The 13,929-nt window shown below is 52.6% G+C and overlaps 5 protein-coding genes across 5 annotated transcripts; 2 read left to right on the top strand and 3 right to left on the bottom strand.

Annotated features, from left to right (window-relative positions):
- Positions 1 to 5,112: 5,112 nt before the first annotated feature.
- LRP88_14471 (transporter YIP1) lies at positions 5,113 to 6,124 on the top strand (the record flags this gene model as incomplete). Its single annotated transcript, XM_083250815.1, has 2 exons — positions 5,113 to 5,463; positions 5,516 to 6,124. The coding sequence occupies 2 exons, from the start codon at positions 5,113 to 5,115 to the stop codon at positions 6,122 to 6,124; spliced, it is 960 nt and encodes a 319-aa protein (XP_083093447.1).
- A 702-nt stretch (positions 6,125 to 6,826) lies between these two features.
- Positions 6,827 to 8,749, bottom strand: LRP88_14470 (regulator of chromosome condensation 1/beta-lactamase-inhibitor protein II; the record flags this gene model as incomplete). The annotated part of the gene is made up of 2 exons (XM_083250814.1): positions 6,827 to 7,137; positions 7,186 to 8,749. The coding sequence occupies 2 exons, from the start codon at positions 8,747 to 8,749 to the stop codon at positions 6,827 to 6,829; spliced, it is 1,875 nt and encodes a 624-aa protein (XP_083093446.1).
- Positions 8,750 to 9,570: 821 nt separating this feature from the next.
- On the bottom strand, positions 9,571 to 10,021 carry LRP88_14469 (uncharacterized protein; the record flags this gene model as incomplete). Its single annotated transcript, XM_083250813.1, has 3 exons — positions 9,571 to 9,647; positions 9,708 to 9,905; positions 9,961 to 10,021. The coding sequence occupies 3 exons, from the start codon at positions 10,019 to 10,021 to the stop codon at positions 9,571 to 9,573; spliced, it is 336 nt and encodes a 111-aa protein (XP_083093445.1).
- Positions 10,022 to 11,172: 1,151 nt separating this feature from the next.
- Positions 11,173 to 12,022, top strand: LRP88_14468 (FAD-dependent oxidoreductase; the record flags this gene model as incomplete). Its single annotated transcript, XM_083250812.1, has 3 exons — positions 11,173 to 11,240; positions 11,292 to 11,921; positions 11,989 to 12,022. 3 exons carry the CDS (start codon positions 11,173 to 11,175, stop codon positions 12,020 to 12,022), a joined length of 732 nt encoding a protein of 243 aa, XP_083093444.1.
- Positions 12,023 to 12,724: 702 nt separating this feature from the next.
- On the bottom strand, positions 12,725 to 13,621 carry LRP88_14467 (lytic polysaccharide monooxygenase auxiliary activity family 9 protein; the record flags this gene model as incomplete). Its single annotated transcript, XM_083250811.1, has 1 exon — positions 12,725 to 13,621. One exon carries the CDS (start codon positions 13,619 to 13,621, stop codon positions 12,725 to 12,727), a length of 897 nt encoding a protein of 298 aa, XP_083093443.1.
- Positions 13,622 to 13,929: the final 308 nt, after the last annotated feature.

Raw genomic sequence — 13,929 nt, 5'->3', positions numbered from 1 at the left:
TTATGATTGGCTTTAGGAAATAAGTGGGTAGTTAGGCTTTTAAAGGTGTAGGATATATCATAGAAATAGATTTTCGCAATTAAGACTTGGATATTTTGGCTTCTTGCCTATTATAACCAACCAGTTGTCGGTTGAAAGATTGAGATACCCCAGCTAACACGAGCCAAGTTATTTATCTTATTTTCAAACCCCTTATACCATCCTGCGCACAGTCTCCAATGTCATCTTCAAACCAAAGCAAGCGAGTAAAAGATTTCTTGTATAGCTTAAGAAATGCCCCACAGTTTGAGCTCACAATGAGAGCCCAGAAGCTGCCGCTATAATCAATCAGATATGGGAGGCGTTCGGTGACTCCATCCCAGGACTGAAATTGAAGACATTTATCTTGGATTTGCATGAAGCACATCAGGTTGCCTACTCGTCTTAAGTCGAGATATGCGACCTTGAGAAGATGGGGAGGACATAGTTCTCAGTTGATTGGAGGATGTCTCTATGTATTGTGCCTAGCCACGTCGTGGGATCATTCTTTAGAGAGGGAGTTGTACAGGTTTTGGCGTTTTGCGGTATTGGATTTTGGGTTTTGATAACTGTAACTCTGGCTATTGTGCCTCATAATTATCCTCTTCCGGTGACGTTCTCAAGTGGTTTGTGTGGTTAGGAGTTAGAATAACCATGTCTCAATTTTGGCATCATTAATAGATCGAAGAAGTAACGCGGAATTGATCAGAAGTGGTCTCGCTATATAAATACACTCCAGCACCTCTTCACCCTCAAAACCGTCATACCAGCTTAAGCTGGCGCCGGACAGGATTCTTTGGAAGCGTCTCAGCTGTAACACCTCCTGCCGAGATATATCCAACTCTTTCAAACCCTTCTGCCAATTCATCCAAACCCAACACTATTCCACACAATTGCGTCTCCGTACGTTTGTACAGCCAGAGGACCCAGGCCGTCGCCCGGAACGTAGATGGATCCTTTTGGTACTCCACTCGACTGTCTTTCGTTGCTCTTTTCGCGAAGCCGTATTCCTCAGCCAACAAGCAGTCCTCGTAGAATTCGTCCGTTAAGTCACCTTCCCCGTACCCAGGACCAAAATCCAACTTATACTTGACCCCACGATTCGGTGAGCTCTCGCAGGTCAGCGTGGCCTCAAAGATAGGGGCTTCTAGCAAGATGTATCCGCTCCGAACTCGCCCAAATGGAGCTTTGTTAGAACGGTCACAAAACGCTTCCAACACTTTTGGCTGAAATTCGGGTTCCAGTTCTTCTCCGACCCGAGAAATAAAGTTCACCCCCATGGCTTGAGGCAGAGAGGCCCACGACCATGACGGTGCAATATATTCCCCCACAGCGCACCGAGAAGGTTCATAACCTTCCAGTCGCCCAGTAGACCAACCCAAGCCATGGGGCAAATGAGCCTCCCAAATGCCCGCAAAGTACCGCCCTTGAAATATAGGGGCCAAGGATGTCGCTATCCCACTGAAAGCTGGCAGTTTGTCAAGGTCGTAGGTTATCGCGCGCATCGAGTACAGATTCACGAGGGATTCCCACACTGAATCTGCCCCGTCTCTTCGCTCTTCATCCGATGCCTCCAAATGATGGAGTGCGTAAATCGCCTGCCGGATATTCAGGTCCGCCGTTCGCAGCACTCGAGATGAATCGTGATATTCAGACGTGCTCTGACACTCCCAGATGATATCGGAAAGAGTAAAACGCACGATTCTTCGTGACAAAATAGATTCTTGAAGAGTCCAAGCCCGGGTAGGAAGGATATTGTGGCCGTCTTTCCAGTAATTGTAGGGTCCTCGGTGGAAGACTTCATTCGAGAAGTGCTCCTGGAAGGCGAAAGTCAAGGGGTGACCGTCTTGATCAGGCGCCGAATAGATCATTCGCTGCCACCTATCAGGACTTTCTTGGAGGAATGGAATCGTTCCGTTCATCGAAGACTCTGCAGCGACAGTGAGGTGCGCTTGGGAGTAGTAATCTGCCATCTTGGCTGATTCGATCTCCCAATCACCCGCATCGTCTTGGATGATGCACAGGGAGTCAATCCAGACGTATTTAACTCCAAGTTGTTTGCAGAGCCAAATCGTATCCCTAAAGACACAAGAAAGTTCCGACTCGGGAATCGATGCTCTCATCTGTGATATCGTGTCCTGAGTTGTCCGGATCGGCTGTCGATTGGGAGGTCCCCAGCAGTGACTCAGGGCGACGTAGGCACCAGTTTCGCCTGGCTGAGGCTCATAAAGACTCAATAATTCGTTTTCGGGGTCGATTCGAATGACTCTTGTGGGTAGTAGAGGCTTGTTCTCAGAACGGCAATTGTGGTGGCGGCCCTGCCCCGCTTCACAATTTTGGAGCACGTCTTTGACAAACTGGATACTCTCCTCCGACTTGGGGTTCCAGTGTGTATTGTGTAGCTTTTTCGGCGTCAAAGATTCAGGGATCTCAGACTGTGTTTGGTCGAGGTCAGTAAGGTCTCATGGACATTAGAGGCGGGTTGTGGACTAACCTCAGTCGCTGGGTGGATATGCGCCTCTCTATAAAAATAGGTGTCGCCTTGCTCATCTCTCCTCTTAAGTTGCATATCCCATGTGCATCGTGCCAGAACAGTACCATCAGATTTCGGGGCGACCCAAATCCCACTGGATTGTGTCCCTTCCCGGTTGATCGGCTCAAACTCGTCATACTCGGCCACCAGAGACGACTGCAGTCGTAGAAAAATCGTCTTAAGCAATGAACAGTGAGGACATTCGTCGCGGAGGCTATCGACATGGGTATTGTATAGGTTGAACATCCGGTCAATTGGACCAGCTCTTGGGTTGGTCTCGACAGGCTGGAAATCGTGACAGATGTCACAAGGCGATGACACCGCGCGAGACACGGGGCTCGGGGGATCCACTTGAACAACCATAGTGGGCAGATAGAATAAAAATAATTAACTCGTCCAACATAAAGATGATGGTTTACGGCCCAGGATTGTGAGTGAACTCATCCAGTTTTGTATCCCGACGCTGGCCCCATCCCTCACTTTAGGCGCGCGGCTCGTTGCAGAATATGCGACCCAGCAGGCCGGCCCATGCGCCTCTCTCACTACGCCTAACTACATAAACGGCAAGGACCAGGGGTTCCAGTTGAAACCCTCTGGATTGCTTCTTTTTTGTCATTGGAGATGTTAAGTTACCAGCTGAATCATGCAGAATATGCTCACGCTGTGAAGCTCTAAGACGGTACCCAGTCCAAGATGGCCAGATTTGGAGAGCATCTGGGCATAGTTGGGTTCCCAGCACAAACCGTTGAGGTTCCTAATCATCGGTATCGCACTCAACCCATGTTTTCCGAGCTTGTGTTATAGCAGCTAAGCGTTTCTTACAGCGGCTAACGATGCAATGACATTATAGACTCCCAAGTCGTCTTTTTGCCGCTCAACTCAGATGCGATTAAGCTTAGAGTGGTTCCAGACGACCCATCCACGTCATCATGCGGGGCTCTTAGTTCTTGAATTGTGTCGCAGCCCTGAGAAGAGTTTCACAACTATGCTGCGCCACCTCACCCATTCCCGTATGGATATCTCCTGTCCATTTTTCTCTTCTGGATAATTAAAAAGGGGAACTACAAAATTTCTCACAGAATTTTAATGTCATATTCTCAGCCCTGTAACCTCGTCCAAGCTGAATACCATCATCCCCACGGGCGCACACAATAAGTCAGCTCTAAGCTACCTATGAGGCGAAGCAAATTACAATTACCATCCTCAATCTCTGCACAGCAACGGGCATCGCCTGCAGTGTAACAATACGCATCAACGAATCACCCCTTTCAAGTTCCTCCGTCTTATGCAACTAACCCATACCCCATCCCCTCGCTATCTAGTCAGCTAGGCCATACGCCTTGAAAAAAGCCTCGGGCTAAGCCGTCCAATCGTGGCGCAGAGGAGAATGTTGCCTATCAACCCCCGTCACCTCATTTCCATGCGTCACGTTGATCCCATCGAACCCAGCTAGCTTAAGACTCTCCATCACCCCGTTCCAAGAACTCAACATCAAGTATCTGTATCACTACTAGATCGGTTCAAACCAATCATGCCGACCACAAAAAAAGTCACCAACGAAGCCACCGGGCCTCAACGTGCGAGCGATTTCAATGGTGCGCTACAAGCCGTGCCAGGACAGCCCGCCATGATGCACGTGTTGCAATACTCATACATGGCACAGGTACGTCCTCTCAAGGCGCAATAAATCACTGAATACTTATAGATAAATGGACAGACTACACTTCGGAAGTGCGACTTTGAAGCGCTGATCGAGGCGTCCCAAGAGGCGGGCAAGATCCTGCATGAATGCGGTTCACCGATTGACTGCACAGGAAGTCAAACTTGGCCTGAGGAAGCGGAAAGGGTCAACAGGCAGATCAAGGAAAAGTACAGCGAGTTTCCAGCAGTTGCCGACGGATTTAAGAGACACGTTGAGCATGCGAGGGCCGCGATCGCAGCGAGTAAGTGATAGCTATATCTGGGAGTCAAGCGAGAAAGAGAGGGGATGAAATGGATATCAGAACGAATAGTATTATTTAATAAGATTGAAGTTCAACATAGTCACCTGTGAAATAACATGCATAGATGTAGAAAAGCCTTGTCGTTGGTTCTTTCGAGATGAAGATTCTTGGCTCAGGCCTCACGCGAAGTCATCCACCCCACATGTAACTGCTCTTGAACCCAGTTCTGGCTGATAGCTTCAAGCTATTACCCAGACAGGCGTAGCAACATATTTCAGCAAATAAAAATGAAGAATAAAATTGAGAGTAGCTCAAAGAGCCCTTTCTTGAAGAAAACTTAGGGAAAATCACTGAACTCGTCTCGAAAAGGAAGAGAAAAATGAAATCGAGGCGGCTCTAGGGTATGCTTCCGTGGCTGAAGCAAGCTTGCGCACCGCCACAACCACACCAACCTCCACACCAGCCACACTCGCAAGGCAACCCAGCTTTCCATCCCCAAACCGCCAGCTATCCTTCCAACTGTCCTCTCGAAAACAAAAGAGAGCCAAACAACCTCGCCCCCCCGCAAACCTCCACCCTTCCCTCCCTAAAGCGCATAATCTCAATTGTTACCGCGCAATGTCAAACTACTACTCCAACCAACAACCGCAGTACCCAGGCGCCGGCCCCTCGGCTGCCCAGAACCTTCAATTCTTCCCTTCGCAGTACGGTCCTGCCACCGGCGGTACTGGTACACCGCAGCCCGGCGGCGCATATGGCTATGGAAACCAGCAGGCCGGATTCGCTAGTACACCTGGTGCGCAGGGCTTCTCGGGCGCTGGATACGGCGCGCAGGGCGTTTCGGGTCGGCTGGGTGAGCAGGGCGGGTTGAGGACTGGGTGGGTGGCTGCCTTTTCGTCCGAGGGGTATGATGGGGAGCCGCCTTTGTTGGAAGAGTTGGGTGTCAATTTTGGTCATATTCAGGCAAAGGTGAGTTTCTATGCAGTGCGATCGTGATGCGCTGGAAAGCTGACTTGAAAAGACACTCGCTGTGTTGAACCCCTTCAGGCGCATCGATTCGCACCTCATGGACGATTCCGATCTCGCAGGCCCGCTCATCTTCTTCCTCCTCTTCGGCTTCATCCTGCTGTTCTCAGGCAAAGTCCATTTCGGCTACATCTACGGCCTCGCTGCCCTGGGCTCCGTGTCCCTCCACCTTATCCTCTCCCTCATGTCGCCCTCCGACGCCGGCCAGCAGCCCCAACAGCCAAGCTACCCCCAGTACAGCAGCGAACCCTCAGCACCTGCTCCTCCGCCAGGACAGCAGGGCGGTCACTTCTCCGCGACCTTGACATACCCTCGAAGCGCGAGCGTGTTGGGATACTGCTTGTTGCCTCTTGTGGCGACCAGCCTGTTTGGCATCGTCATGCCGATGGATACACCTCTGGGCATTGTGTTTACGACAGCTGCCATCATGTGGTGCACATACAGCGCAAGCGGCATGTTCTGCGTGGTAGGACGGATGAAGGGCATGAGAGGCCTTGTCGCGTACCCCCTGGGTCTGTTTTACGTCGGCTTTGGCATCATGGGTATTTTCAGCAGCCGAGGGAGCGGATCGCTGTCCAACGCTGCTGCTAAGCTCAATGGCTGAAGGCCTGTTTAACAACAAGCTCTACACTACTCAACGACAGGAGGCTCGACGGCGCAGACTCGTATCTTCGCCCACTGTGGCTCCAATGATGCTGTACATGATTACGCCCTGGAAGCGGGCCAAGGCAAACGACGGGGGGACAAAGGCGTTTGAGAGGGACGGCCGAGACAGTTATACGGAAATGAAATGAGGAACCACTTTCCCCTTTGTATTAGAATAATACTTCTCTCTTTTTTTTTTCTTGTTGTACGTCACGAACCCACCAAAGAAGGCAAAGGCAGGTTTATAAGGAGAAGGGAACCTTGATAGCGTTCGAGATAGCGTTCGAGAGGAAGAAAACTCTCTCAATTTAAGAAAAGAAGCATTGAAATATGCAACAAGCATCGCATCGAAATCTATATATGACATAGTCCGCATAACACAACGCAAAAAGGCAGTAACAACGTAAAGCATGTCCCTATCGTATCACTTTTTGTTCACAGGAATCCGCCCGTCCGATTCCCAAGTCCGTTTAACCCGCCCTCCCTAATGCGGTCCAAGAAAGTTACAAGTTTGTTGATCAACAAAACGCTGCTGCTCATCATCTGCAGCGCATTATTAAAGGGCTGATGTTGAAAGATCCATCGCGAGGAAAAAAGCGTCAAAAACCACCGCTTGATTGCTTCATACCGACGTAGCACACTCCCACACTCCGAAAATCATCTAGGCTTTCTTGCCGCCGTCGTTCTCCTTGTCATCGTGGGCATGAACGCCGTTTATCTTGACGCCGTTCGTCTTGGGGGCATCGTCGGACTCGCCAAAGACGACAGAGTACTGGCCTCCGGCACCGGCGCCGATAATCTTCTTGCCACGGATGGCGGTGTTGTCGATAAGGGTGGGAGTGTGGATATCGTCGATGGTGCCCTGGCCGGTCTGGTAGTTGCTCGAGAAGCCCCAGGAGAAGACCTTGCCCTCGGAGGTGATGGCAAAGCTGTTGTCGGTACCGGCGGCGACGGCGACGGTGTCCTTGACGTCTGTTTTTCGTTAGTGATGAGTTGTTCAGAGCATGGAAAAGTACATACCGGGCTGGACAGTGGGCTTGAACAGGATACGGGCGTTGCCTCGCTCGTCGTAAATGGCGATATCCTCGTTCAGCTTGTCAAACTCGAAGCCGACCTGGTAGCCATCGACACGGCCCCAGGTGAAGAGCTCGCCATCCTCGGCGCAAGCCAGAGAGTGGTGCTCGCCACCATCGATATCGGTAATGTTGTAGTCCTCGAGGGAGGTGAGCTTGGCGGGTCGGAGGATGACGGCATCGTCCTCGCCGGCGTTGGACTCGACACCGATCTCGCCAAAGTTGTTCAGACCCCAGCCGTAAACGTTACCCTTGTTGTCGATGGCAAAGCTGTGATAAGAGCCGCAGGCAATCTTGACAATCTTGCCTCGGGGCAGACCGACGCCCTGGGGGGTAAGCGAAGACATCTTGTTGCGCTCGATGATGCGTCGTCCGAGCTGGTTCTGCTGGCCGCAACCCCAGGCAACAACGTTGCCCTTAGTGTCGAGGGCGAGGACGTGGTTGGAACCGGCGGCGAGGGCGGTGATCTTCTTGAGTGTGGGGATGATGACGGGAGTCGATTGAACCTTGACGGTCTCTGAGAAGCCGAGGATACCATCGCTGGATCGGAAGGTGCCCCAGCCGTAGACGCGGCCATCCTCGGTGAGGGCAAAACTGGCGCTGTCGCTGGCAACGACCTGGACAAACTTGGTGCCAGTAGCAAAGTGCTCATCGGAAACAGGAGTAGGCGTGCTTTCCTTGGGGTTGATGCCAGTGTCGTCCTCATCCTCGGAATCAGAGTCGTCCTCCTTGTCCATGTCGCGAAGGCCGCCATCCCAGTTGGTGTCTCGTCCGAGAGCACCCTGGTCGTTGACACCCCAGGTCAGGATCTTGTTATCGTGGGTCAACGCGACCGCGTGCATGCCACCGCAGGAGATCTGGACGACGCCGGTGTTGGCGGCGGAGAGGTTATCGTTGAGTCGGGGACGCTTCACATCGATGGGCTTCTTGTTGTTGACGCGCTTGCTGCCGAGGCCGAGCTCGCCAGACGAGCCCTCGCCAAAGACGTAGACATCGAGGATCTGGGTGGGCGCGTCGTTGATCTTCTTTCCAATCTCGGGGTGAACCTCCTTCTTCTCCTTCTTGGGAGCGACCTTCTTGACGGGCTTCTTGGGAGCAGGCTTCTCGTCCTCGGGCTCCTCGGTCTTGGCCCTCTTGGTGGTCTTTGCCTTTGTGGCAGCAGGCTTAGCAGCGGGCTTCGCGGCGGCGGCGGGTTTGGCGGCAGCAGCCTTGGGCTTCGCGGCAGCCTTGGCCTTTGTGGAGGGCTTCACGGCGGGCTTGACGGCGCGCTCTGTGGTCTTGGACTTCTTGGTCTTGCGCGTGTCCGCCTCAGACTCGGCCTCGGTCTCCTCGTCGCGGGCCTTTCGCTTCTTGGACGCGCCATTGGTGGCAGGCTCCTCCTTCTTCTTGGTGGGAGCGGCAGCAGCAGTCTTGGTGGGCTTGGTAGCCTTCTTCACGGCAGCGGAGGTAGTGGACGTCTTCTTTGTCGACGCGGCCGTCTTGTTGACGGATGCTTTGGTTCGAGGGGCCATCGCGTCCTTGTGTGATGCGGTGGGTACCCGACGCGCTGAAAAGGATGTAAAAAAGGTAGTTTGGCGCAGAGATTGATGTGAAACACGTGCTTGCGAAGCAATACAAAGAACCTGCAGAGCTTCCTTTGCGCGCAGGTAAAAGAGATTCTGACGCAAAGTCGATGATGATGAAGATGAGAGAAGCTGTGGTAGAGCGCGAAGCAAAGCAGGTGGTGCTTTTTTTTTCTTCCTTTTAGGTGTGATCTGACCACGCTGAGTGTGGATGACCTGAGCAGGGATCAGCAGATGCCAATCTGGGCTTACAGGGGGGCGAGGCCTGAAATGGGATTCACCGCCCGGAAGCTCCCACTAGAGAATGTTCGGCAGAATAAAAATTTAGTGCAATTGAGCTTCAGGCGGTGACGGAGCTTGTCGCGTCTTGTTGTGAGGCGACCCATTCCATTGGGACACGGATAATTCAGTGCAACAATAACCACGAACCGTGGGGGTTGGGTTTGTTGATCCTTGTTTTTGGTGCTTTTTCTGTTTTCGTCTTTTGTTTTTTGTGCCTCTTTTGGAACTTGCAAACCTTCAAACGGAAACCTTGAATACTTCCTCTTTCGGAGAATTCCAGCTGCATCGCGACGCCAGCTGCAGTTCATCCCTTCTCACGCGTTTGCTAACAAAGTACAATGTCATTGTTTGTGATTGATTCTCAAAATCTCGCTATCTTTAGCTCTGATTGCCTTGCCGCCCAACCCAGATGCCATTCATGCCCCAACGCCGACCCATAATACAATTATGCCAGTGAATCACAAATCCCTGCCCATAAAACCATGTGTTTATCGTCGAGTGGTAAAGTCGATCTCGTTGGCAGGGTTGTATCCGCCATCGGAAGCCTTTTCGCAAGTGCAGCCACCTGAGCACAATACGTTAGCACCGAGTCAAAGCTTTGTGTATGGGGCCACATTGTACATACCAGCAGGTCGCGAGCCACAGGCACAGGTCGAACCGGCGACGGTCGCGTTTTCAGAGGAAGCTCGGTCGCAGGTGCATTCACCGGCAGGTCGGGCGCGGCACGAACAGCGGGGTCCTGAGACGGCGTTCTCGCTGGAAGCCTTGGAGCATGTGCAGTGAAGAGCCGACTTTTGGCCGCACGAGCAGGTAGCCTTCTGGGCTGGAGGAGAATATGTCAGTTAGTGGTCTTTGCAGTGGAAGATGATGTCACGTACCACAGGCGCATTCAGCGTTGTCGCCGGAGCGGCAGCAGGTGGCGGGAGCGTTGACGACCATTTTGGCGGTTTATGTGGTGATTGTGGAGTTTGGTGAGAAGTTGAGTGTTGGAAGAGAGTTTGAGAGTTGTAGTCGTAACTTGAGATTGTGCTTGAGATGCTGGTTCTAGACTGTCACCAAGAGAGGCTCCCTCGACTTATTTGTACTCGATCACTCCCGGGGAACGTGTCTCCACTCCCTCTGGAGCTTGGTTGCCGCATCTCCAAAAGGCAGTAATCGCCCCTTCTCTGATTGGCTAGATCCCTAGATTCAAGTCTTCTCAGCCAATCAACGATTGCTTATTTCCAACTTGGCAACTTTCGCCTCCAAAGCCGGCCCATGCTTAGGAACGCCTCCATCTATTTCGAGTTCTCGAACGCCATGAGTAATCAGGGCCCAGATCGAACCTTGTCATGCTCTTGTCAGCTTTTGAAGTGGTTTTCTCAGCTGCTTTCGGCCTGCCCGTTAATGGATGGTCATGATCTTGTCCTCTGCCAGTTGTTGGAAGATGCCGATTGTTGCAGATGGCATTCCTTGCTTGTCTTGACCTCTCACATCTCAATTGTCCATTCTCGATAAGAGTTACTCGAAGCTGCTCATGTCATGATGGCTTGTAGAAGCCATGACGTAGAACGTGCACTTGGTCTCTGCAAGACTCAGCTGCCTCTGGCTGACTGACTCGCCATGCTTGCCGTCTTTGGCTCCCTTTTTGTAGCGGCGTCGTCTTCACCGCTATCTGTCCTTCAAACCAACGTTCCCTTGACACCGCCGTTGCAATGCAAGTGATCCCATGCTCATGACGGCCCCTCGCCGACTTCTTCCTCCGGCCATGGGCAATCTCGGCGCCGCTCCCCGAATTCGGCCCCGCTTCGGCCGCCTCCGATGACTGTTGGTGCCCGGTTGACTGATTTGTCCCGATCACGGCCTCATCTGAAATGCTTCAGCCTGTTTGCACTTTCACCCGCCTTTGTTTGAACTGGAATTACTTTGAACCGTGCATTTGCGGTTGCACAACGTCTGCCCAATTCGTTATCATCTCGCCCGCTCGTAGCCGATTTCAAGCCGATAAGCCCCCGCAGATCACATTCGGCTTCATAATACCTCACAGTCGACTTGATGCCATTCACAGCCTAATCGAACGCTTCTTGTCTTTCGTCCCCTTTATTTAACTCTTGATCCACCCCATCCTTCATCAACCGCCTTCAACATGTCCAACTCTACTGAACCTACTGTCGTTGTTGTAGGGTATGAGTGAGCTTTCCCTTTGGATGACCTGAGCTAAACCTGTCAGTGCTGGAATCATCGGCCTGACCAGCGCCCTCAAGATCCAGCAGCTCCTCGCAGAGTCTCCAACCACTCAGTCAACATCTGTCCTCCTCGTCGCCAAAGAATGGCCAACCTCAATCCCAGGAGCTCCCACCTCCCACTCTGCCGACTACGCGTCCATGTGGGCCGGTGCCCACGTCCGACCCATCCCAGGCTCAACGCCCCAGCTCCGTCGTGAAGCCAAGTGGCTCAAACATACCGTTTCCGAGCTTGAAAGTCACCGCCAGAGTGAACCCTGGGTCGGCATTCGTCGTCTCCCGGGTATCGAGTATCTTGAGGAACCATCGCCCGACTACCTGAAGCAGGATGCTCAGAGTTTTGCCGCCGAGACTGGTCTGTCAGGCTATCGCAAGTATGAGGTTCATGAGCTTCCAGAAGGGGTGAAACTGGCGTTTGAGTATGAGACGTACTGTATCAACTCGCCCCTTTACTGCAGCAACTTGCTACGCAAATTCATCCTCCAAGGTGGAAAGACGCTGCAGAGGGAGCTCAAGAGCGAGGAGGAAGCTTTTACACTAGCGTCTCAGGCTTTATTCGTGGTCAATGCGAGTGGAATGGGGTTCAAGGATACCAAGTGCTTTCCTATTAAAGGCAAGTTCGGTGGCCCGTGAGCGCCGGCACCCCAAACTTTCTGGAGCCGTGGGTACTGACAGTTCAAACAGGCCAAATTGTACTGACCAATCTCGCCGCTGCTGACAAGACCATCACAAAGCAGCTGAAGGATGGCTCTTGGAGTTTCATCATCCCTAGATCTTTCAATGGAGGGACAGTGATTGGTGGCACCAAGGAGCCCGGCGACTGGCGTATTGAGCCATCCCTGGAGCTGCGGCAAAGAGTTCTGGACAATGCCAAGAGCATCGCTGCCGAGTCATGCGGCCAGAACCAGGTACCTGGGCCACTAAAGGTCATCAAGGACGTGGTTGGTCGAAGACCGGCTCGTGAGGGAGGGATGAGGGTTGAGACAGAGACCAAGGACAATAGCCAGGGGGTACAGTACGTCATCCATGCTTACGGCGCTGGAGGACGCGGCTACGAGATCTCTTGGGGTGTTGCAAGCGAGGTGGCAGACCTGGCGAGAGAGGTGCTTCGTTCGACGTCGGCGGTTAAGTCAAAGCTGTGATGCGTCGGGTATCGGGTATCGGGATGCATCGTATGATGCCAAAACCGATTCACCGAACCACAAGATTATTTGGGCAAGTAGTTTATCACGCTCAACGGACCAGCAAAGTGACTCATAGTACAGGAATGGCATTAATACCACTCGTTTGATTTATTGACAATGTTTAGAGTTGTATAAAAATTATATACGAAGTGAAAGGCTTGGTTGTGCGAGAATCAGTTCCACCAACCTCCAGGGGGCAACAACTATGATTGATGCTCAGTTAGACCATGGTTGACTTAGTTGCCACGGTAGTAGCGGCGAGAGAACTGGGGGACGCTGCCGCATCCAGAATCAGCAGGGGCGGTGGCAGCAGGCTCAGCAGCGCTGGTGTCAGGGGAGGCAGCAGAGTCGGAGCCAGTGGCAGAGCCGGAGCCAGTGGCAGAGCCAGAGCCAGCAGCAGCAGAGCTAGAGGAAGCACCAGAGCCACCGAAGATAGCAGGTCCAGGCATGGGGTAGGAAGTGGCACCGCTGTAGATGCTATAGTTGGGCGAGAGACCCTTAGTGTTGCTGTCGTAGACACCAGGGATCTTGACAACGTCGGTGGGCTCCTGACCGCTGCCGGAGTTGGCGACCTTGATGTGGGCGCAGTTGAAGTAGAATTCGGTTCCACTGGGTCGGTGAAGAGCAAGATGCTCAATGCGGACGAGGTACTCGCCGCTAGGGACCTCAGCGGGGATGGTAAAGTCGACGCGGTTCTTGTTCCAGATGAGCCAGTTCTCGCCAGACGCCTGCATGGGGAAGTTGGCACCAAGCTCGTAGACCTTGAACCAGTCTCCAGATCCATCGTAGGACTTGACGTCGTCGTTGGTGGCTCGAGACATGTAGACCTGGATGGGACCAGGGTGCTGGATGTTGCCGTCCAAGTTGGTACCAAAGCCAATGGTGTCACCGGCGCTGACCTCAGCAACCTTGGTAGAGCCGGCGTTGGCCTGGGCTCCAGTGTTGCACCTCATCTCGTTGCTCGACAGGATGTCGAAGCCAAAGTGAGGCTGGAAGCCCTGGGTTGAGCGGCGGACGTACTCGAACTCGGCTGACTTGACATTGTTGACGTAAAGATGGGGGAAGAAGTAGTGAGCCGAGACGAGGTTGGGAAGAGCCAGGATGGCAGCGGAAAAGGAGATGGCGGCCTTCATGATGACTGAGAGTTGTTGCAAAGAGTGTGTACTGGTGAAGTAAAGTTGAATAATAACCTCTGGGGTAGAATGAATGAAAGTCTCGGCTAGCGAGAGTAAGAAAACGAGTGCTTGGAAGGACGATGAGAAACTGAACTGCTGATGAACTTCAAGAGGCCAACACTTGGGTCTTTATATCTATCAGCACCAGCACCTTACCGAGGTCTTGATTCTTGGCCGCGGGCTCAGCAGACGACCTGAAACCGAAAACCCCCTGGTATACCGAAAATAGACGGTAGGTCTAGAACAGCCGCCAAAAACATGCTTAA

The sequence above is a fragment of the Fusarium phalaenopsidis genome (assembly GCF_050370095.1).
Source record: "Fusarium phalaenopsidis strain FUZ10S chromosome Unknown contig_32362, whole genome shotgun sequence".
Taxonomy (NCBI): domain Eukaryota; kingdom Fungi; phylum Ascomycota; class Sordariomycetes; order Hypocreales; family Nectriaceae; genus Fusarium; species Fusarium phalaenopsidis.
Note: the sequence above shows the minus strand (reverse complement) of the source record. Positions and strands in the feature narration are given on the sequence as shown.